The following is a 25,672-nucleotide window of genomic DNA, read 5'->3' on the forward strand; positions in this document are numbered from 1 at the left end:
TGTTGGAGAAGACTCTTGAGAATCCTTTGGATAGCAAGGACATCCAACCAGTCCATCCTAAAGGAAATCAGTCCTGAATATTCATTGGAAGGACTGATGTTACAATATATTTCCATAAAGTTACACCAGCCTCCCATTCCAACTTCTCCACCTGTTGCACATCTGCCACCTCTAAAACAGCAAGACTAACCCATCCTCAGCTTATTAAACATGGAGACTGTGAACAGAAAGACCTTAATGATGATCAAGTTCTACTTTCAATTCAGTTGCTCAGTCGTGTCTGACTCTTTGCGACCCCATGGACTGCAATCAGGCTTCCCTGTCCAACACCAACTCCCAGGAGTTTCTCAAACTCATGTCCATCAAGTCAGTGATGTCATCCAACCATCTTGTCATCTGTCATCCCCTTCTCCTCTTGCCTTCAATCTTTCCCAGCATCAGGGTCTTTTGCAGGGAGTCAATTCTTCACATCAGGTGCCCAAAGTACTGGAGATTGAGCCTCAGCATTAGTCCTTCCAATGAATACTCAGGCCTGATTTTCTTTAGGATGGACTGGTTGGATATCCTTGCAGTCCAAGGGACTCTCAAGAGTCTTCTCCAACACCACAGTTCAAAAGCACCAATTCTTCCATGCTCAACATTCTTTATTGTCCAACTCTCAGATCCATACATGACTACTGGAAAAACCATGGCTTTGATAGACAGACTTTTGTGGGGAAAGTAATGTCTCTGCTATTTAATATGCTGTCTAGGTTTTTCATAGCTCTTCTTCCAAGGAGCAAGTGTCCTTTAATTTCATGGCTGCAGACACCATCTGCAGTGATTTTGGAACCAAAGAAAACAAAGTCTGTCACTGTTTCCACTGTTTCCCCATCTATTTGCCTTGAAGTGATGGGACCAGATGCCATGATCTTCTTTTTTTGAATGTTGAGTTTTAAGCCAACTTTTTCACTCTCCTCTTTTACTTTCATCAAGATGATCTTTATTTCTTTTTTGCTTTCTGCCATAAGGTTGGTGTCATCTATATATCTGAGATTATTGATATTTCTCCCAGCAATCTTGATTCCAGCTTGTGCTTCATCCAGCCTGGCTTTTCACATGGTGTGTTCTCCATATATGTTAAATAAGCAGGGTGGCAATATACAGCCTTGATGTACTCCTTTTCCAATTCGGAACCAGTCTGTTATACCATGTCTGGTTCTAACTGTTGCTTGTTTATCTGCATACAGATTTCTCAAGAGGCAGGTAAGATGGTCTGGTGTTCCTCTCTGGAAGAATTTTCCACAGCTTATGATTTATACAGTCAAAGACTTTGGCATAATCTATAAAGCTGAAGTAGATGTTTTTTCTTGTATTCTCTTGTTTATTTGATGATCCAACGATGTTGGAAATTAGGTCTCTCATTCCTGTGTCTTTTCTAAACCCAGCTTGAACATCTGGAAGTTCATGTTGAAGCTGAAACTCCAATACTTTGGCCATCTGATATGAAGAACTGACTCACTGGAGAATACCCTGATGCTGGGAAAGATTGAAGGCAGGAGGAGAAGGGGACGACAGACAATGAGATTTTTGGGTGGCATCACTGACTTGATGGACATGAGTTTGAGCAAGCTCTGGGAGTTGGTGTAGGACAGGGAAGCTTGGTGTGCTGCAGTCCATGGGGTTTCAAAGAGTCAGACAGGACTGAGCAACTGAACTGAACTCACTGAAATATGAAAAGGAAATTTAAAATATCATAATTATATCTTGTTTTACACTCTGGTAAGGTTCCATAATATTTGTTTTAAATTTATCTATCTTTATTTTTTATTTATTTATTTATTTTATTTTTTAACTTTACAATATTGTATTGGTTTTGCCATATATCAACATGAATCTGCCACAGGTATACATGTGTTCCCTATCCTGAACCCTCCTCCCTCCTCCCTCCCCATACCATCCCTCTGGGTCGTCCCAGTGCACCAGCCCCAAGCATCCAGTATCTTTAAAGTCTGAACATGGTCCCGGCCATGTTGAGCTCCAGTGCCAAGATTGTCAAGCCCAACGGCGAGAAGCAGGAGTTCGAGTTGGGGATCTCCCAGGCCCTGCTGGAGCTGGAGATGAACTCGGACCTCAAGGCGCAGCTGCGGGAGCTGAACATCACGGCCGCCAAGGAGATCGAAGTTGGCGGTGGCCGGAAAGCTATTATTATCTTCGTCTCCGTCCCGCAGCTGAAGTCTTTCCAGAAAATCCAGGTGCGCCTGGTGCGCGAGCTGGAGAAGAAGTTCAGCGGGAAGCACGTCGTCTTCATCGCCCAGAGGAGAATTCTGCCTAAGCCAACTCGAAAAAGCCGTACGAAAAATAAGCAGAAACGTCCCAGGAGCCGCACTCTGACCGCTGTGCACGACGCCATCCTGGAGGACTTGGTTTTCCCAAGTGAGATCGTGGGCAAGAGGATCCGCGTGAAGCTGGACGGCAGCCGACTCATAAAGGTCCATCTGGACAAAGCTCAGCAGAACAATGTGGAGCACAAGGTTGAAACGTTTTCTGGTGTCTATAAGAAGCTCACAGGCAAGGATGTTAATTTTGAATTTCCAGAGTTTCAGTTGTAAACAAACGACTAAATAAAATATTATTCTGAAAAAAAAAAAAAAAAAAAAAACTGAGTTGGACACAACTGAGTGACTGAACTCAACATGTAGATCTGCACTATAATAATATAGTTATCAAAATGAGCATGTGGCTTTTTAAATTTAAAATAACTGAAGTTTAATAAAATTAAAAACAAAAAACAAAACAAAAAAAAAAACCTAGTTTCTCAGTGCCCAGGCCACATTTCAAATTATCTATGATCACATTTGACTTGCAACTATAGTACTGACAGTGCAGATGTAGACTATTTGCATAATCAGAGAAAATACTATTGGAAAGAACTGTTCTTGAACTTTTGTGATAAAATTACTTCCTCAAAAAAGCTTTTCAAAATATTTCTGAACTACTGTGGAGCTGTCTTAAATGTATATTTAAATTTAGTTGATAAAGATCAGATTTCTAAACTGTGCTCGATTGCTTTCAAATTCATATAACATCCTTCCCCCTTTTCACTCTGTAAGTCAGAGAACTGAATTTAGCAGGATCTCTTACCCTTTAGCATGGGGTTAGGTGTGGCCTGAACAAGAAATTTCCTTACTTCATAGCATGTCTTGGAGTGACTGACTCTCCTCCCTACCTCTAGCTTTTACAGTAGGTCCCTCCCTGCAAGGTCTCAGTTCTGTTTAATGAAATAGAGTCTGCCTGCGAAGATTCTAGCTCACATTTCATAGTCCTATCTTCTCTGCCCCGGTAACAGCCCCTCCATCTTTGTTTTTCAACTCTATGTAAATTAGCAGCTTTCTGTTTACAAATCTCTGGAGTAATTTATCTCTTATGTGTCTCCTCAGCTCTTTAAAAACTTGTCAACCAATTCCCTGTATTAAATCTCCACCCCCCCGCCTTTTTCTTTTTTTTTTAAACTTGTTGAAAAACTGGACTGATCTCTCTTTTATTACTAGATCCTGATTAACACATAGACTAATATCAATAAGTCACAAATTTTTGCTTTTAATAAGCCATGTGATTTAGAATAAAAATTACATAATGCTCTCAAGACAAAAAACACTGAATGGTAGAAAAATGAGCAGCTTAAAAGAAATCCTATTTTATTTTACTTTATATGTTTTTTGAATAAGAAATGACTTTGAATTACTCTATTCAACAACAACAACAATAAAATAATGGTGGTTTTCATACTGAGGTTTTTAATTAGAAGTTATAATAACTCAAATTTCCCAGAAGTCATTTCTGAATCCCTTAGGGGGTCTTTCAGCTAAAGTCTCTTTCAGTGTTACCCTTTGTGAAGAAAAAAAAAAGAGGTTAAGTACATGAAAAATAAAATGTGTTCTTTTTTTTTTTTCCATAAAGAGAGTTCCAAAATTAGTATGTTGCTTTCATGTACTTTCCAATGGCAAAACATTTCAATGTTCTTGTGATTTATTTAAAAAGTCAGTCTAAGATGTGAACTGGGGATAATTACATTCCCTTAACAAAGGAGAAAATTTTCAGAGACATTTAGAACAATGATAAAATTCTGTTTTTATTAAATGAAATGGTTACTGAGAAGTTTTCTAATTATACCAAGGTTTGTTTTGGTTAAAAAACTCAATTAAAGCAAATCACAGAAAAGACTAAAAAATTCTTTTTATTGGCAATCTGTTCCTTATTTTTCTAATATAGTGCTTATTTTCCATAAACTTTTTCTTCAAACATTTTCATATTTTCACAGTCTAATTTCATCCAAAAATATATATTTAGACATTTGAGGACCTTGGGGTGTGCTATACACCCACAAGCTCATCCAGAAAGATGAATATGATTTTTTTGGATGTGTTTTCAATTTCCAAGTCTGTCACTATGCATATTGTTGACTTCTGATGTTTATATATATATATATATATATATATATATATATATATATGTTGTTTTTAACATTCTCATTACCACTAATCAGTTACTGCTGTACTTCAAAAGTGACATTTACCAAGTTTCAGAATCAAGTATACCTTTTAAATTGATTTCAAATCTTCTGAATCCTTATTTTTTGGTTTAAATTTGTTCTGAACCACTAGATTCAATCCTTCTAAATTATATTACCTCTCATACATGACATTCATAGTAGCTCCATGAGTGGGTCTTTGTGATATTAAATCTGTGTTGTAAAATGTAAAAGCTAGTAAAGGAGTCAGAGGTCTCAGCTTACATCTTGAATCCTTCTTGACCAAACCACTAATGTTACCTCTTTCTTGAAATGAGGCTAGAGCAATAGGTGAATAGTAGAATCCTTTGTACTTTTGGATATCTATGATTAAATACAACAATGACAGAAAAGATTAATTATAAATCCTTAGTTTTGCTAAACACACACACACACACACACACATTTTCCTTGAGAAACTCAGGTCAATAATGGTTCATTAGAGCAAGGTGACTGAGATCATGACCTCTGGTTAACCGTGAACTGACTTGAAATTCTCATTCTACTACTGACTTAAAATGAGACTTTGAGAAAATATTCTAACTTGTTACTTTACATGTTTAATGGGGATTAAAAAGAGTATTTTATATATGTCTTCATATATGTCTGTAAGTATATGTGAGGGAGATAAAGGGAAAGATAATTAACTGAATTAAGACATATAAAGCACTCAGAAAAGTACCTGACACAAGTAAATGTTCAAAATTAAATAATTAAAATTACCATTATTATTCAATAAATATGAATTTGGATTATATTATTTGTAGTATATTTTGTCAGTGGCCTTATACAAATGAAAATAAGTTATAGACATTACGCTTATGGAGGAAATGGCAATCCACTCCCATATGCTTGCCTGGAGAATCCCGGGGACAGAGGAGCCTGGTGGGCTGCCAACTATGGGGTTGCAGAGTCAGACACAACTGAAGCAACTTATCTGCCGCAGCAGCATTACGCTTCAGTTTCAATTTTCACTTAAAGAGAAATATTGTATATGTACATCTATATCTATAATATTCAAATATATGTATATATATTTAGAATCTAGTAGTTTATAGAGGTATCAGGATTATAAACATAACAGTAGGTCAAGGAAGAGAAGAGATAGCGATGACTTAATGTCAGGTCAATCAATAAAAGAAAATTTTATAGACCAAAGAAGAGTCTAAAGAGAGCTTTGAAGAATAAATAGGCTTTCATAATTAATAAAATAATGAGAAAAACATTTAATATGGAGAAAAAAAGGAGTGTAAAAGAGTACAGCTGACATAGTGCATAGGGTTAGGGAGAGGCTATGGGAAGTTGTGCTATAAAATCTCTGTTGTGAAATTTAACTCCCAGTAGGTCAACACAGAAAGGGCAGAAATTCACAAGAAGTAGCAGCCTGAACTTTGGGAAATCAGTACTAGGAAGAAGCAAATGCAAGAAGCACAGTAAGAGTGGTGAATTTATTTATTCTTTTATCTTTTTCTATTTTTTATATCAAGATATTTCATTTATTACTTCTGAACATAAATAATGAAGTGATTCAAGTTATTTAGTAATATAATCTTCAAATAGCCAGATGAGTGGAATATCTGAATTAGTAGTAGTTGGCTGGAGTTGAGGGTTACTATCAGGAACCCTGATGAACCAAACCTCCTAATAGTTATACCCTTGTTTAGATACCACCCATACTAACTGGCTTAGTCATAGGACTGGCTTTGGCGTCTGGGATATGACAGTGGAAATCTAGATGTACACAAAACCCTATTATGTGTTTATACATTAGGGCTTGAGTTCTTGAAATACTCATATTTGAAACCAGAAACTTAAGTTAGCTTTTTAGAAAGCCCACGCAAGACTGAAGAAGGTTCCAAACTCTGACCTACCCTAATCAAGATGTCAGATGTGTAAGTAAAGCTATCTCAGACCTGACTATATGAATTGAACTGCATAAAAACTTACGGAATCCTAGGTGAACTTTCAGCTGAGACTCTGTCAAATCACAGACTCAAGAGAAATATTAATATGATTGCTTTTTTAATGACTAAGTTCCTGAGTGGTATGTTACAAGTCATAGATAACAGAAACAATGGCAGAAGACTGCCAGATAACTTCTGAACATGCAAAACTTAAGGAGGTGTACAACCTGTTAAAATTCTCCTAAGATTCTAACCAACAAACATGAAATAGGCCCAAGAAAGTAAACCCATCCTGTTACCAAAAAAGGCATCGCATAAATCATTTAAAATTAAGTCAATGAAGTAAATAAATAATGATAATTATGGAATACGGCTTTAATAAATGGATAGCAATGTTGCACTGAAGAGATTTACAAATGACACATTAGGGGGAAAATTTTTCTGCATTTTAAAATGCCTAGTGGGCTTCACATTGCTGAAGATGTGACTTGAACAAGACACTCTCTTCACATAAAACTTCATTAAAGTGATAGTGTAATAAAATATCCATAAAAAAAGAATATCAGTAAGCTATTTTTTCAAATGATGGAAGATGACAATTGGTAAGGAAAAGTGATAAATTAAGGAGAGTGAAGAAAACAACTTCTCAGAGAGGCATTCTAAAGTAGAATGAAGCAGATCACCCAGCAGAGCGCCATGAACCTCCAGACCCTGAAGCCACATGTATCATCCATGACAGATATAAAGTAATAGGCTGAAAATGTAAGTACAAAGTAATGTGCTTGCTTTATGAATTATTTTACTTTCCGACCTCCATTTAGTCTTTTTTTTTTCTTTTTTTGCTTTTTTTTCTTTTTTATTTAAATGTATTTATTTTAATGGGAGGCTAATTACTTTACAATATTGAATTGGTTTTGCTATGCTGCTGCTCAGTCGTGTTCGACTCTGTGTGACCCCATAGACGGCAGCTCAACAGGCTCCCCCGTCCCTGGGATTCTCCGGGCAAGAATACTGGAGTGGGTTGCCATTTCCTTCTCCAATGCCTGAAAGTGAAAAGTGAAAGTGAAGTCGCTCAGTCGTGTCTGACTCTTAGCGACCCCATGGACTGCAGCCCACCAGACTCCTCCATCCGTGGGATTTTCCAGGCAAGAGTACTGGAGTGGGGTGCCATTGGTTTTGCTATACAGCAACATGAATCTGCCATGGGTGTACACGCGTTCCCAATCCTAAACCCTCCTCACACCACCCTCCCCATACAATCCCTCTGGATCATCCCTGTGCACCAGCCCCAAGCATCCTGTATCCTGCATCGAACCTGGACTGGCGATTCATTTCTTATATGATATTATACATGTTTCAATGCCATTCTCCCAAATCATCCCACCCTCTCTCTCCCCCACAGAGTCCAAAAGACTGGTCTATACATCTGTGTCTCTTTTGCTGTCTCGCATACAGGGTTATTGTTACTATCTTTCTAAATTCCATATATATACATTCAGTTCAGTTCAGTTCAGTTGCTCAGTCGTGTCTGACTCTTTGCGACCCCATGAATCGCAGCACGCCAGGCCTCCCTGTCTATCACCAACTCCCGGAGTTCACTCAGATTCACATCCGTCGAGTCAGTGATGCCATCCAGCCATCTCATCCTCTGTCGTCCCCTTCTCCTCCTGCCTCCAATCCCTCTCAACCCCCCCCAAATAAGGTCAGCCACTGTTTCCACTGTTTCCCCATCTATTTGCCATGACATGATAAGACCAAATGCCATGATCTTAGTTTTCAGAATGTTGAGCTTTAAGCCAATTTTTTCACTCTCCACTTTCACTTTCATCAAGAGGCTTTTTAGTTCCTCTTCACTCTCTACCATAAGGGTGGTGTCATCTGCATATCTGAGGTTATTGATATTTCTCCCAGCAATCTTGATTCCAGCTTGTGCTTCTTCCAGCCCAGCATTTCTCATGATGTACTCTGCATATAAGTTAAATGAGCAGGGTGACAATATACAGCCTTGACGTACTCCTTTTCCTATTTGGAACCAGTCTGTTGTTCCATGTCCAGTTCTAACTGTTGCTTCCTGATCTGCATACAAATTTCTCAAGAGGGAGGTCAGATGGTCTGGTATTCCCATCTCTTTCAGATTTTTCCACAGTTTATTGTGATCCACACAGTCAAAAAGGCTTTGGCATAGTCAATAAAGCAGAAATAGATGTTTTTCTGGAATTCTCTTGCTTTTTCGATGATCCACTGGATGTTGGCAATTTGATCTCTGTTCCTCTGCCTTTTCTAAAACCAGCTTGAACATCTGGAAGTTCACGGTTCACCTATTGCTGAAGCCTGGCTTGGAGAATTTTGAGCATTACTTTACTAGCATGTGAGATGAGTGCAATTGTGCGGTAGTATGAGCATTTTTTGGCATTGCCTTTCTTTGGGATTGGAATGAAAACTGACCTTACCAGTACTGTGGCCACTGCTGAGTTTTCCAAATTTACTGGCATATTGAGTGCAGCACTTTCACAGCATCATCTTTCAGGATTTGGAATAGCTCAACTGGCATTCCATCACCTCCACTAGCTTTGTTCACAGCATCTTAGTGATGCTTTCTAAGGCCCATTTGACTTCACATTCCAGGATGTCTGGCTCGAGGTCAGTGATCATACCATCGTGATTATCTGGGTCATGAAGATCTTTTTTTATACAGTTCTTCTGTGTATTCTTGCCACTTCTTCTTAATATCATCTGCTTCTGTTAGGTACATACCATTTCTGTCCTTTATCGAGCCCATCTTTGCATGAAATGTTCCCTTGGTATCTCTAATTTGCTTGAAGAGATCTCTAGTCTTTCCCATTCTGTTGTTTTCCTTTACTTCTTTGCAATGATTGCTGAGGAAGGCTTTCTTATCTCTTCTTGCTATTCTTTGGAACTCTGCATTCAGATGCTTATATTTTTCCTTTTCTCCTTTGCTTTTCACTTCTCTTCTTTTCACAGCTATTTGTAAGGCCTCCCCAGATAGCCATTTTGCTTTTTTGCATTTATTTTCCATGAGGATGGTCTTGATCCCTGTCTCCTGTACAATGTCATGAACCTCAGTCCACAGTTCATCAGGCACTCCATCTATCAGATCTAGTCCCTTAAATCTATTTCTCACTTCCACTGTATAATCATAAGGGATTTGATTTAGGTCATACCTGAATGGTCTAGTGGCTTTCCCTACTTTCTTCAATTTAAGTCTACTGTATTGGTGTTTTTCTTTCTGGTTTACTTCACTCTGCATAATCAGCTCCAGTTTCATCCACCTCATTAGAGCTGATTCAAATGTATTCTTTTTAATGGCTGAGTAATACTCCATTGTGTATATGTACCACTACTTTCTTATCCATTCATCTGCGGATGGACATCTAGGTTGCTTCCATGTCCTGGCTATTATAAACAGTGCTGCGATGAACATTGGGGTACAGGTGTCTCTTTCCTTTCTGGTTTCCTTTGTGTGTATGCCCAGCAGTGGGATTGCTGGGTCATAAGGCAGTTCTATTTCCAGTTTTTTAAGGAATGTCCACACTGTTCTCCATAGTGGCTGTACTAGTTTGCATTCCCACCAACAGTGTAAGAGGGTTCCCTTTTCTCCACACCCTCTCCAGCATTTATTGCTTGTAGACTTTTGGATCGCAGCCATTCTGACTGGTGTGAAATGGTACCTCATTGTGGTTTTGATTTGCATTTCTCTGATAATGAGTGATGCTGAACATCTCTTCATGTGTTTGTTAGCCATCTGTATGTCTTCTTTGGAGAAATGTCTGTTTAGTTCTTCAGCCCATTTTTTGATTGGATTGTTTATTTTTCAGGAATTGAGCTGCAGGAGCTCCTTGTATATTTTTGAGATTAGTTGTTTGTCAGTTGCCCTGCAGAAGATGCCTGGACAAGAAAGCACTGCTCACACTCTGCTGCCTAAGTCATGTGCCAGGGCTACCTCTGTCCACAGAAAGAGTTGTCTCTTTCTAATTTGGCCAAAGGCAACTTACAGCTAGAGGTATTCTTCTTTTGAATCATAATTTATGTCTCATATACTGTCCTTAAGTGAATCCTACTATTGAATGGAGATTACAATCACTCCATTATCCTTTTTTTTAAAATATGAAATTATAGAAATTATAGACAGAGGTTATTGGACTCCATAAGAAGACACAACAAATGCAAGATTTAGAAAATATTAAAAAGAAAAAATAAATTCAAACACATATTTAAATAATATATTTATATTATATAATTAATATATATTTATACTAAATACAAAAGAGTTGAAAACATGTTGCTTCCAAAAAAAATAAGAAAATACCATAATTCAGGCATAAAGAACCAAGAAAGAGCTATTTAAATGTACTAAAGGAAATCCCTGAAAATGCTGCATATTAAATTGTTGGATAAGAGGTGAAATCATTGTTTTTATACTTTTCTAAATTTTGTAGTCTTTCTACAACAATCATGTGTTTATTTTATAATCATAATTTTTTAACGGCCATCATACTTACTGACACTGTACAGCTAAGGATTTGTTGTATATGTGCATGTTTGTATGCAGCTGTGTTTCTTTGTGTACATCTGGGATTAGTTGTCTGGAGTCCATAATTTGAAAAATGCAATTTTTGTGTATCTCTTAGATATACAAGTAAAGATGTGAAATAGTTACCTATATTGCACTGAATTTTTTAATATATTTCTGTATTAGAGAGAAAATTTTGGAAATCATCTATTTACAGATGGTGAGTAAAGTCATGGAATTGGATGACTTCAGGGAGAATAAGAAGTGAGAAGACATTTCTATATTCTAAAGATACATTCACAAAGTTTAAACATGCACTATAGATTGGGTGCCAAATATTCAAAGTTTCATATAACACCAGAATTTTATGTAAAAAAAAAAAATACAGTCTCCAGAGAAAGAATAACAATTTCTTGTTTCTTTTGAAACCCAAGCACAGTGCTTGAATTAAAAAAAAAAAAAAAAAAGCTGAAATACTTAGAAATATGCACCAGGTATGAATTTGTTGTGCTGATACTTAAAAAAATAATCTTTATAAAAATTACAATTTTTTGAGGACTTTTACCTAACAAATCTTAGGTTTAATCTACATCCTTAGCATCTAAGTGGTCCTTAAAAGGTAAAAGATGCTTTACTTACTGCCTCTGTTTTTATTCTGTATTTATGGTAACCTCTATTTTGAAGAAGTTAGAATACCGTTAAGATGGAATCTAGAACAACCTAATGTTATGTGGTTAGGTTAATATGGGTAAAATGAGAACATTAACTGGATTTCAGAACAAGAATGTTTCAGAAATTTCAGGACCCTTTGTCAAAGTGAATATACAAAACACAGGAGCTTTTGTTTTGAGGAGCTAGAGGAGAAAATGGATAATAGTTTATAAAATGAAGAATTATAAGTGATAAAAAAAAAAAGACAGCTAATGAGAGCAGACTGGATGGCCCCATGCTCTATATTTTTCTCAAAGTATTTCATTATTTTTCATAAAGAAGAAATTATCTGAAATTACTTTTTGAAAGAAACAACTAAAAAGTATCATCATTTTAAAGCATATTCTTTTTCTTTCTTATTTGTGATTGGGTTCTGCCACAAATATTTTTGAAATACAAAGGACAAAAACAAACTTTCAAATCTTTATTTTGAGTAATCTATAAGAACTGGAGATTAAGTTGGCACTATGCTAGGATCTCATATACACCTTTAAAGAAAATGCCTTATTCAAGAATTATGACTTTAAGCAAGAATCATGCTCCTGGAAGCTGAAGCATACATCTCTTCATCCAGTATTCCCCCAGATATCTTCTCCATTGTTCATCAGCATTTCTCCTGGGTTCTTTATGAATGCCACACAAACTTCCATTCTTGCCAGTTATAAATACAGTACTGGGTACTATAATTTATGTATGCAGTTTTTACTCCCTTACTTGATTATAAGCATTTTGGGAAGAAAGTTTAGCTTGCTCCTGGAGTTAAGAGATACAGTGATAATTACAAGATACTAAAGATATTCTCTATACATGGACATCACCAGATGGTCAACACCGAAATCAGATTGATTATATTCTTTGCCACCAAAGATGGAGAAGCTCTATACAGTCAGCAAAAACAAGACTGGGAGCTGACTGTGGCTCAGACCATGAACTCCTTATTTCCAAATTCAGATTTAAATTGAAGAAAGTAGGGAAAACCACTAGACCATTCAGATATGACCTAAATCAAATCCCTTGTGATTATACAGTGGAAGTGAGAAATAGATTTAAGGGCCTAGATCTGATAGATAGAGTGCATGATGAACTATGGAATGAGGTTCGAACATTGTACAGGAGACAGGGATCAAGACCATCGTCATGGACAAGAAATGCAAAAAAGCAAAATGGCTGTCTAGGGAGGTCTTACAAATAGCTGTGAAAAGAAGAGAAGTGAAAAGCAAAGGAGAAAAGGAAAGATATAAACATCTGAATGCAGAGTTCCAAAGAATAGCAAGAAGAGATAAAAAAGCCTTCTTCAGCAATCAATGCAAAGAAATACAGGAAAAAACAGAATGGGAAAGACTAGAGATCTCTTCAAGAAAATCAGAGATAACAAAGGAACATTTAATGCTAAGATGGGCTCGATAAAGGACAGAAATGGTATGGACCTAACAAAAGCAGAAGATATTAAGAAGAGATGGCAAGAATACACAGAAGAACTGTACAAAAAAGATCTTCACGACCCAGATAATCACGATGGTGTGATCACTGACCTAGAGCCAGATATCCTGGAATGTGAAGTCAAGTGGGCCTTAGAAAGCATCACTACAAACAAAGCTAGTGGAGGTGATAGATTTCCAGTTGAGCTATTCCAAATCCTGAAAGTTGATGCTGTGAAAGTGCTGCACTCGATATGCCAGCAAATTTGGAAAACTCAGCAGTGGCCACAGGACTGGAAAAGGTCAGTTTTCATTCCAATCCCAAAGAAAGGCAATGCCAAAGAATGCTCAAACTACCACACAATTGCACTCATCTCACATGCTAGTAAAGTAATGCTCAAAATTCTCCAAGCCAGGCTTCAGCAATATGTGAACCGTGAACTTCCTGATGTTCAAGCTGCTTTTAGGAACCAGAGATTAAATTGCCAACATCCGCTGGATCATGGAAAAATCAAGAGAGTTCCAGAAAAACATCTATTTCTGCTTTATTGACTATGCTAAGGCCTTTGACTGTGTGGATCACAATAAACTGTGGAAAATTCTGAAAGAGATGTTCCCATCTCAGGTGGAATACCAGACCACCTGACCTGCCTCTTGAGAAATTTGTATGCAAGTCAGGAAGCAACAGTTAGGACTGGACATGGAACAACAGACTGGTTCCAAATAGGAAAAGGAGTACGTCAAGGCTGTATATTGTCATCCTGCTCATTTAACTTATATGCAGAGTACATCATGAGAAATGCTGGGCTGGAAGAAGCACAAGCTGGAATCAAGATTGCCGGGAGAAATATCAATAACCTCAGATATGCAGATGACGCCACCCTTAAGGTACAAAGTGAAGAGGAACTAAAAAGCCTCTTGATGAGAGTTAAAGTGGAGAGTGAAAAAGTTGGCTTAAAGCTCAACATTCAGAAAACTAAGATCATGGCATCCAGTCCCATCACTTCATGGGAAACAGATGAGGAAACAGTGCAAACAGTGTCAGACTTTATTTTTCTGGGCTCCAAAATCACTGCAGATTGTGACTGCAAACATGAAATTAAAAGATGGTTACTCCTTGGAAGGAAAGTTATGACCAACCTAGATAGCATATTCAAAAGCAGAAACATTCCTTTGCCAACAAAGGTTTGTCTAGTCAAGGCTATGGTTTTTCCTGTGGTCATGTATGGATGTGAGAGTTGGACTGTGAAGAAGGCTGAGCGCCAAAGAATTGATGCTTTTGAACTGTGGTGTTGGAGAAGACTCTTGAGAGTCCCTTGGACTGCAAGGAGATCCAACCAGTCCATTCTGAAGGAGATCAGCCCTGGGATTTCTTTGGAAGGAATGATGCTAAAGCTGAAACTCCAGTACTTTGGCCACCTCATGTGAAGAGTTGACTCATTGGAAATGACTCTGATGCTGGGAGGGATTGGGAGCAAGAGGAGAAGGGGACGACAGAGGATGAGATGGCTGGATGGCATCACTGACTCAATCGATGTGAGTCTGAGTGAAATCCGGGAGTTGGTTACAGACAGGAGGCCTGGCGTGCTGCGATTCATGGGGTTGCAAAGAGTGGGACACGACTGAGTGACTGATCTGAAATGAAAGATATATTTTGGAGAAGGCAGTGGCAACCCACTCCAGTACTCTTGCCTGGAAAATCCCATGGACAGAGGAGCCTGGTGGGCTGCAGTCCATGAGGTCGCTAGGTGTCCGACACGACTGAGCGACTTCACTTCCACTTTTCACTTTCATGAATTGGAAAAAGTAATGGCAACCCACTCCAGTATTCTTGCCTGGAGGATCCCAGGGATAGGGATCCTGGTGAGCTGCAGTCTATGGGGTTGCACAGAGTAGTACACGACTGAAGCGACTTAGCAGCTTAGCAGCAAAGATATGTTTATTATATGAATAAATGGATAAGAAATGGACATTGTTGAATCTTGTAAAGACAACTGTTCTGCTGAAGTCTGTTAAAGAACAGAGGTATTCTAAATGATCTTCTTCCCACTCCTTTACCTGGGACGGAGGAACTAACTCGAGTATAAAAGGACAACAGAATGACAAAGAAATTAAAAAATGACAGAACAGTAGAGTTTAAAAAGGTTTTCAAGTTGACTTATCCTATTTTCTAATCTTATGGAGGATCAAGTGTTTTAAGTGACCTCCCAAATTATAGTATTTTATAGCATAGAATTATAACTCTAGTTTTTAGATTCTAAAGTCCATTTTTATATCCCCAACTTCCAAACTTGTTAAACAAAGTGGCTTTTATTATTTTGCCCCTAGGTCTTATGCTTTGAAATACTATTTCTATCAAACAAGTGATTTTTAACTAACAAAGGCTTTTTTGGTTTTTAACTAAAAATAATAACAGCAACAATATTGCTTAATATGACATTTTGTCAGCAGGCAAAATTAGTAAAATGAGTTAATTTATGATTTAAAAAGAAAATACACTGCTAGTTTATAAAATATTTTAAAAATTCCAATTCATTTTAGTTTTACAAAAATATTAAAGATAGTTCAGATTTATGATTAATTTTGGAAAGCTTAAAAATCCACAAATTTTGAACTGGAATTCTCTCACAAAGTATTCTAATACTTTGCAAATGTTACTTTCCATCATTTTGCTTTCACCATTGCCAAAAGACTGGTAAGAAGATTTCTTACACAGTGACCTTATGTTCTGATGGTGTTTCTATGCCATTTGGTTTTTGAATAGTGTGGAGTTTAAAAGTAATGATATTCAGTGAGAATATCAGTGAAGACTTTTCAGTGAGAATACCCAGTTAATATTCAAATAAATTTTTGTCATGGAAACTGTAATACTTTTCCATTTTAGAACTTGTTCATTTGATGTGAAACAAGAAAAATCATCATCTTCCTATTCTATTTTTCATGATAAATGAATACAAGAAGTGGAAAAATTCAGAAAAGAAGTCACATTTTAATGAAATAAAACATTTTTTTTAATGTATCACAAGGCTGGATTGACTGATGAAATGAGTAAACTGGATGTCATAGGACGAATGTGCAATGTTTAACTTCCATTCTGGCCCCATCCCTCTTTCACATATACCCTATAAGAAATGCCATTACTGTCAAATAAGCAGCAGGAAAGGTCTATATATTATGGAATCTCTTGCTTAAAAATAAAGTCTCTACATTTTTTAGGAAATTAAATTATCCTAGGTTCAGATGATATCAATTAATTAGACACTGGATATGCCAAATAAGTGCCAATCTACAGACACTCTCTCCACACTTTCCATCCCTGATTACCAGATGAAGAAGTAAAAGATCCAATAGAGACAATGATTTATTTTTTATTTACTTGATTGTCAATCCATCCTCCCTTCACATTTTACAACACTGGGGTGAGGATCATACAGGACAATGTACTGCTAATTAACATAAGCAATTATCTTAAATCATTAGTTAAACAGAGATTAAATAAGAACTAGAAATGCTACTGTATCTCATGCAGTGGATACTGCTCCAAACTCCCTGCTTCAGGACCTAGGTACTGATTTCCCCATTAGCTTGTTCATTTTGTCTACTAATAGACAAAATTAGTCTACTAGTCTAATAGACTGTAAGTCTATTCTATCTAATAGACTATATGTCTACATCATAGCTGGATGCTGCTTGAGGAATTACCCTCAACCAAAAATAACTGCCTGCTTTCAATAAGGTTGACATGGGGGTAAACTGTAACTATTCTTTAGATCAACTGGAGACCATTTGAAGACCATGTGACTTGTTAACTCCCCATGGGATCATTAGTGGTCTATATCACAATTGCAACATAGTTCAAGTTGTCCTTCATCCCAACATGGTTTCATCTCCCACTTTTAAGTAGTATTCCTGAGAATAACCCCCAGTAAACTTCAAAAATCTGTATATTAGAGTCATTTTCTGGGAATCTTGACCCAGGTATATCTTAATAGCTACTGTGGTTTTCATTATTAATCAAGCCATTCCTTATGTGACTAAGGATTTCTTTACTACAGTGGGAAGATGTGATTTTAAGCATTTAACTGGAAATGTCTTAATTATCTTCTAAGAGTTTATTCTTGAAGAAATAATTTTCACGTATCTTATTTAATGATAAAAATTTTCCTTTGGTCATAAAAAAACAGATGCCAGACCTGAAATAGCTTAAAGAAATAAGAAAATGTATTATAAAGAGAAATGGAAATTAGTTAAAAGTCAGGAACAATGATTGTGAGGACTTAAAACCACCATGTCTTTCCTTTAGTCTTTACTGATTCTCTCTGTGAGACTGCTTCAATTTCTACTCATTAAATTTTTCTTCAAACTATATGGAAGATATTGCTGCCAATAACTCCCATGTAGAAATTTTACAGTCAATTCACTCGTAGAGAGAGATGGACAATTCTTTTTAGATTCCCTTATGAATATCACAGAAAAAGGACTCTCATTTCCATGCCTGAGTCAGATTCTCTCCCCTGGAAAGCAATCAGCTATAGTCATGTTTAGCAGACATTTTATTCATGTGGTAACTCTAATAATTATGCAGATGGTGTGTGGGACAAAAGAGATTTCAGATTAAGGCAGAAGCAGGCAGGGTGAAACATGAATTAAATAATAGATATTATATCATGGTGTATGCCTTAAAGTAAAAAAGGAAGAAAGGAAAGAAAGACAGACTTTCTTTAGTTCATGGAATTCATCAGGAAAAATCCATAGTAATAGGCAGAAGACTGCAACACTGATCACTTTGTCCTCATAAACTAGATTAGGGCAAAGGGCAATCAGACCCACTGATGAAATTCTTAGTGACCTCATCTTTCATCTTAAAAAGAAACTCTTAATATCACCACCATACATTAAAAGCTGTATTTCACTCTATTATTCTAGGAGGAAGATCTTAGTAGTTGTTCTTTCCTGAGGCTATGAAACAATAAGGAGACAAAGCATGCTTAACAATTATTCTGAAACAAAGAGGACGTGGATTCTTTATGTCATACTTCAAAGAAAGTGAAAGTGTTAATCGCTCAGTCGTGTATGACATTTTGTGACCCCATGGACTGTAGCCCGCCAGGCTCCCATGCCATGGGATTCTCCAGGCAAGAATACTGGAGTGGGTTGCCGTTCCTTTCTCCAGGGGATCTTCCTGAACCAGGGATTGAATCCAGGTCTCCTGCACTGCAGGCATATTCTTTTTTTTTTTTTTTTAATTAAATATTTCAGTAACAGCTGTTGGGCAATTGCACCCCTTGTGACTGTCCCTATAACACAGTCATAGGTAGAGATGGCCTTGCTTGTCTTTCTGCCACTCCTGAAAATTGCGGTTTGGCTGCCTCACTTTCACTGAAGGACTTTTTCTCTTTACAATTTGGGGTCTGTGCAGATCATCCTGCATTTTGTACTTCTCTTTGAAGATCATCTAAACCAACTCACATAAAACTAGTAATAGAATGATCTATCAGCTAAAATGAAAATAGTGATACACACTGTAGGAATTGGATGTTATTAAATATTCAGTAAGTAAACTCACTAAACATATATGAATACTAACAAAATAGATGCTAATTTTAACACTGGCATTACTTCATATACTATCCTAAAATTTTCATGAGTGTAGCTATGAATATATACATTTATATATATATATATATATATATATATATACACACACACACACACACACACACACACACACACCTTACTGGATACTCTACAATAATAAAAAGTATATAAACTCATGTGTATATATATATTAATATATGTGTTATTGTTCAGTTGCTCAGTCATATCTGACTCCTTGCAACACCTTGAACTGCAGCATGCCAGGCTCCTCTCTCCTCCACTATCTCCCAGTTTTCTCAAATTCATGTTCATTGAGTCAGTGATGCCATCCAACCATCTCATCCTGTCATCCCCTCCTCCTTCTGCCTTCAACTTTCCCAGCATAACGGTCTTTTCAAATGAGTTGGCTTTTTGCATCATGTGGCCAAAGTATTGGAGTTTCAGCATCAACCCTTCCAATGAATATTCATGGTTATATATATGGTTATATATACCATAATCTGAAAGCATCGATTCTTTGGCACTCAGCCTTCTTTTTGGTCCAACTCTCATATCCATACATGCCTACTGGAAAAACCCTAGCTTTGACCATACAGACATTTGTCGGCAAAGTGATGTCTTTACTTTTTGACATGCTGTCTAAGTTTGTCATAGCTTTCCTTCCAAGGAGCAGGTGTGTTCTAATTTATGGCTATAGTCACTATCCACAGTGATTTTGGAGACCAAGAAAGTAATATCTGTCACTGTTTCTACTTTTTCCCTTCTATTTGCCATGAAGTAATGGGGCCAGGTGGATCACAATAAACTGTGGAAAATTCTGAAAGAGATAGGAATACCAGACCACCTGACCTGCCTCTTGAAAAATTTGTATGCAGGTCAGGAAGCAACAGTTAGAACTGGGCATGGAACAACAGATTGGTTCCAAATAGGAACAAGGAGTACGTCAAGGCTGTATATTGTCACCCTATTTATTTAACTTATATGCAGAGTATATCATGAGAAATGCTGGACTGGAAGAAGCACAAGCTGGAATCAAGATTGCCGGGAGAAATATCAATAACCTCAGATACGCAGATGACACCACCCTTATGGCAGAAAGTAAAGAGGAACTAAAAAGCCTCTTGATGAAAGTGAAAGTGGAGAGTGAAAAACTTGGCTTAAAGCTCAACATTCAGAAAATGATCATGGCATCCAGTCCCATCACTTCATGGTCAATAGATGGGGAAACAGTGGAAACAGTGTCAGACTTTATTTTTTTGGTCTCCAAAATCACTGCAGATGGTGACTGCAGCCGTGAAATTAAAAGACGCTTACTCCTTGGAAGAAAACTTATGACCAACCTAGATAGCATATTGAAAAGCAGAGACATTACTTTGCCAAAAAAAGTCCGCAACCTAGATAGCATATTGAAAAGCAGAGACATTACTTTGCCAAAAAAAGTCCGTCTAGTCAAGGCTATTGTTTTTCCAGTGGTCATATATGAATGTGAGAGTTGGACTGTGAAGAAAGCTGAGCACCAAAAAATTGATGCTTTTGAGCTGTGGTGTTGGAGAAGACTCTTGAGAGTCCCTTGGACTGCAAGGAGATCCAACCAGTCCATTCTGAAGGAGATCAGCCCTGGGATTTCTTTGGAAGGAATGATGCTAAAGCTGAAACTCCAGTACTTTGGCCACCTCATGTGAAGAGTTGACTCATTGGAAAAGACTCTGATGCTGGGAGGGATTGGGGGCAGGAGAAGAAGGGGACAACAGAGGATGAGATGGCTGGATGGCATCACTGACTCAATGGACATGAGTCTGAGTGAACTCTGGGAGTTGGTGATGGACAGGAGGCCTGGCGTGCTGCGATTCATGGGGTCGCAAAGAATCACACACAACTGAGCAACTGAACTGAACTGAACTGAACTGAATGGGGCCAGATGCCATGTTCTTAGTTTTATGAATGTTGAATTTAAAGCCAGATGTTTTGCTCTCCTCTTTCACTTTAATCAAGAGGATCCAGCTTCTTTTCACTTTTGTCATTCGAGTGGTATCTGCACACCTGAGGTTGTTGATGTTTCTCCTGGCAGTCTTGATTCTAGCTTATTATACATCCAGCCCAACATTTCAAATTATGTACTCTGCATGTAAGTTAAATAAGCAGGATGATGATATACAGCCTTGTGGAACTCCTTTCCCAATTTAGAACCAGTCACTTGTTCCATGTTCTAATTGTTGCTTCTTGACCAGCAGCATACAGGTTTCTTTGGAAAGTGTATATATGTATACATATATATTGGAGAAGGAGATGGTAACCCACTCCAGTACTCTTGCCTGGAGAATCCCATGGATGGAGCAGCCTGGTGGGCTACAGTCCATGGGGTTGCAAAGAGTCGGACAGGACTGAGTGACTTCCCTTTCCCTTTATACATATACATATACATATATATATATATAATATACTCTACTAGATTAATTATATGTTATAATTATATATATATTATATGTATGTATTAATTATATATATATATATATTTAATCTAGTAGAGTAAGGGTAATAATACAGTCTTAAACAAGTATTATAAAATCATGGTGTTTTGCTAACCACACAGCTGAAATGAGATCAAGTATGGGATAAATGGGGATATATATATATATAGATATAGATATAGATATATATAGACATGAATAATGTTCAACACCAAGCCTGCTTAGACTAAAAAAATCATGCAATATTGTTTTTCCCCAGATCTAGACAAAGTCTTTGGTGGGACACTGACATTTAACTCCCTTTTGTACAATATCACCAAGTGAACTGACTTTCCACATATACTTACTGTGATAGGCTGAAAGTATATATGTTTACTTTCTTAATAGAAAGAGGTACTTGCAAAGGAATTAATAAGGCACATGCAAAGAAAAAAGTCAAATGCTACAGCAGTAATTATAAATAATAAAAATAATAATCCATTAACCCACTCCCTGCCATTAATATGCATCATCTATTAAGAGGTACTCTAGTGGTAATTTTGTATTTCTAAGTGGTATTTAATGACTTTACACAGATCCTACTAACCATATGAAAGATGAGGATTTAACTCACATATAACTCTCTTCCACTCTTTCCTCTTTATTTCCAATTAAAAAAAAACTGCATTATTGTTCTAAATAGGAAAGATTCTCATTATAAATATTTTAAGTAGAAAAAAAAAAAAAACAGTCCGGGTTCAATGCATGAGACAGGGTGATCAGGGCTGGTGCACTGGGATGACCCTGAGGGATGGGATGGGGAGGGAGGTGGGAAGGGGATTCAGGATGGGGAACACATGTACACCCATGGCTGATTCACATCAATGTATGGCAAAAGCCACTACAATATTGTAAAGTAGCCTCCAATTAAAATTAATTAATTAATTAAAAATATATATCTAATCATGCTGAATCTGATAACACATTCATCAATGTATCATTTTTATATTTTGAAAGAGATGGGTAATGAGAAAGGAAAAATATATAGATGTGCTCATAGAAAGATGATATCATTCTACTTAAAATTAAAGAAAAACAAACTGTGTTTAAGAAAAAGAAACTGATGATGATTTTCTTTTAAAAATTGCCCAAGATGACTATAACTTCATCTTAGAAGATGGATGTTACTTCCCAAACTTTTTTTTTCCAAACTTTGATATATCTTTTTCATTTAAATTTCATTTGTGAAAGTTCCATTTTCAATTAAATTTTTCGTCTAAAACTCCTTGAAGCAATTTTATGTTTCCTGTAATAGAAGATGGCTCCAGGGCTTGCCTGGTGGCTCAGTGGTAAGCAATCCTCTTTCCAGCGCAGGAGACATGGGTTTGATCCCTGATCTGTGAAGATCCCACATGCATGGAGCAATTAAGCCCGTGCTTGTCCTTGTGCTCAGTTGCGTCCAACTCCTTGTGACCCTCACAGACTGTAGCCCACTAGGCTTTTCTGTCCATGGGTTTTTCCAGGCAAGAATACTAGAGTGGGTTGGTGTTTCCTTCTCCAGGAATGAAGTCCATGTACCACAACTATTAAACCTATGCTCTAGAGCCTGTGATCTGCAACAAGAGAAGCCACTGCAATGAGAAGCCTGTGCCCCACAACTAGAGAGTAAGCCTGCTCACCACAACCAGAGGAAAACCCATTCATCAACGAAGACCCAGCACAGCCAACAATAAAAGTAAAGTAAACCAGAAAAATTTTATTTTGCTATTTGATTTTTAAAAAAATCACTTAGGTTTTTTTAACTACAAATTTAGAAAAAAAATTGGACCTAAATAAAATTACTTTTACACCCATTTGATAACCCTAATACTGACAGTAATTTAAAATTTCACACTTATACTTTAGTTCTCTAATTTTCGTCTTTGGGACCTGGCACCTATTTATTTAAACACATCTGTTCAAATAGGGGTTAGATGTCCCCATTTAAAAAATTAAAAAAAAAAATAATTTAAAATAAAATGCCTTTGTTCTCTATTTGCTAAAGCAGTTTCATTGGCATTTGTTCATATTATTCATTTACAAAGGAAAAATTAGTTGTAAAAATTAAATGAGCAGTTATTTTCATGTGAAAAAGAATTAGAGAAAATACTTTAGTAGCATGATACTTTCTAAACACCTTAAACTTTACTTATTAACAAGAAAATATGTAGCTGTATTGTTAAAATGTCTTTATCATTTTTTAGAGCATTTACTAATCAATAACCATATTTGTGAGTGGCCTAACTATGTAGTTCTACCTTTAAGAATATTCTATCATGATCTTGTCTAAAATTGTTTATTCATTGATTAGAGTTTCACATGGATGAGAATATTTCATCTCTTTTAATTATGAAATTTAATTAGCCACTAAATTAGCTATACACAAGCCATGCATCCCTGTTCAACATTTCCACCATCCATCCTTTCATTATTTGCTTGTCATTCCTAAATTTCTAAACTTACCATCAATTTTCTATTAAGACAATTCTCAAAGACTTTCTCTAGTCTATTGTACTCTTTCACCTTCATCTTTCCGTCTCCACTCCTTCTTGTTTGAAGGTCTTTAAACCTAGTCTTTTCTGTTTAGAATACTCCCTTCTTTCAACCTGTTTTACCCAGCTAATTCCAATTCATACTTTGGAACGTTTTTTAAATATATTGCCTAAGAGAAACTCTCCCTGATATCCACTAAACTACAAGCTGAGAACTGTTATACATTCTCAGATTAACTTTCCTTCAAAACAGTTGTCAACATTTGAATAAATAATTTATTTTTATGGTTAGTATTTTCATTCATCTCTGGACTATTACTTTGTCTATCTTAGTGACAGATGAAAGTCTAATGCTAGTACATAGTAGATAAATCTTGTTCAATATAGAAGGAATCAGTTGGGATAGGGAGTGAGTAAGCCTATAGAAGAGGAATTTGGCAGTAAAGTTCAGGATAAAAGAATGGTTGTAAGTATTATTAATATAAGAAAACATAAAATACATACTGCGAGCATTGTAGGACTGTGTGGAATCAGAAATGGTGTCATTATTTTAGATTTTTATAAGTTGTATGTATGGTAATATTATGACTGTCACACTGTCAATTTTCAGTGCAAATCACATCACTGTAATCTTGTAATTAGACCTGTAATCCTGGATTAGACCTTAGAGATTCAGTATAACTTTATAACTTGATAAATAAGGATCCTCAGTCCAGAGAAAATAAGTAATTCTCAATTTCTTAATGGATTTGTCAATAAAATAAACAAGCATGGATAATACATTGCTTACAAGATAAGCTGAAAATTGTATTTACAATATATAATGCTGTAATCAAGTGTTAATATTTTCATAAAATGATATAGTGGTAATAGTGCTATTAAATATTAGAGTTTGTATTTCCAAAACAGGTTTGCTTTTAAGTGGGTCTGCTCAAATTAATTTGAATATGTTTTTGGTCCTTGAGGTGAATTAATGTTTTAATATTTACTGTTACTGATTAACAATGACTTTAATGTAAATAATGACTACCTATCACTGACTTGATATATACATTTGTATTGATTTTTGTTGCCATTTTTCAGTTTAAATAAGTTTGAAAAATTTCATTTGTTTCTATTTCATGATGCAAACTGAGGGGAATATAGAAATAATAAGTATGGAGTATCTTCACATTTTTGAAGAAAATCATGTACAAAAAAGTAAATTACTTGCTATTTGGATGTTTATATGCTGAAATATATTATTTAAATGTGGACTCTCAAGACTATAATGTTTACTACTTTACTTTTCAGAGGCAGTGACCTTTTATTTTTCAAATTTGTTGAAATAATAGTAGGACTTGTTTGATGTTTATAAAAGGTAAAATTCTTTGTTTTTTATTCAGTAATAAAGTCTTCTTTTATTGCCTATTCTGTTTCACAATAATAATTATTATAACTTTGAAATCCTCCTGGCATTTTTTAAGTAACAGAACGAATAAAACCATGTCAACTTTTTGTGTTTACTATAAAATTCTAGCACTTGAAAGTTGTTGATGAGGGACTATAAAGCTCAAAGTGTTTGTAATAGGAAAAATACAATCTAACTCTTAAGCAGTATTTCAAACATGACTTAGGACAATAGTGACAAAGTTACTAACTACCTCAATAGTAGTTATCCATAAGGAAAATATATATGTAACAATGACTAAAGATATATAAAGCCATTTGGGGTATAATATTCCAAGGCATGTACATTTTCTTCAGCGATGCTGCAGAAGAGATATGTTTATAATTTGTAAGTAAAAAAGGTTACCAGAGTTATTTGTAAATGATTTTGAATTGACAGTTGTCTTAATATACTTTTTTAGTATAAGCCAATCATTTTCAAATTTACTGTAGCTGGATTCAACATATTTTAAAAGCTCTCCTGGTGATTCTGATAGGAATAGAGCTGAGAACCTCTGATTTAAATGGACATAATTTGTTTGCATTATCTATCAT

At 36.2% G+C, this 25,672-nt stretch overlaps 1 protein-coding gene across 1 annotated transcript; it reads left to right on the forward strand.

The window, feature by feature from the left end:
- The first annotated feature begins 2,002 nt into the window (after window positions 1-2,002).
- Window positions 2,003-2,641, forward strand: LOC123465681 (40S ribosomal protein S7-like). The gene has a single exon (XM_045165387.1). The coding sequence runs from the start codon at window positions 2,010-2,012 to the stop codon at window positions 2,589-2,591; it is 582 nt and encodes a 193-aa protein (XP_045021322.1). The 5' UTR covers window positions 2,003-2,009; the 3' UTR covers window positions 2,592-2,641.
- Window positions 2,642-25,672: the final 23,031 nt, after the last annotated feature.

The sequence above is a fragment of the Bubalus bubalis genome, chromosome 1 (genome assembly GCF_019923935.1).
Source record: "Bubalus bubalis isolate 160015118507 breed Murrah chromosome 1, NDDB_SH_1, whole genome shotgun sequence".
In the NCBI taxonomy this organism is placed as follows: Eukaryota; Metazoa; Chordata; class Mammalia; order Artiodactyla; family Bovidae; genus Bubalus; species Bubalus bubalis.

What these genes read in the sequence shown, in the direction of transcription:
- LOC123465681 (XM_045165387.1), top strand. Translation starts at nt 2,010, where the DNA reads ATGTTGAGCTCCAGTGCCAAGATTGTCAAGCCCAACGGCGAGAAGCAG.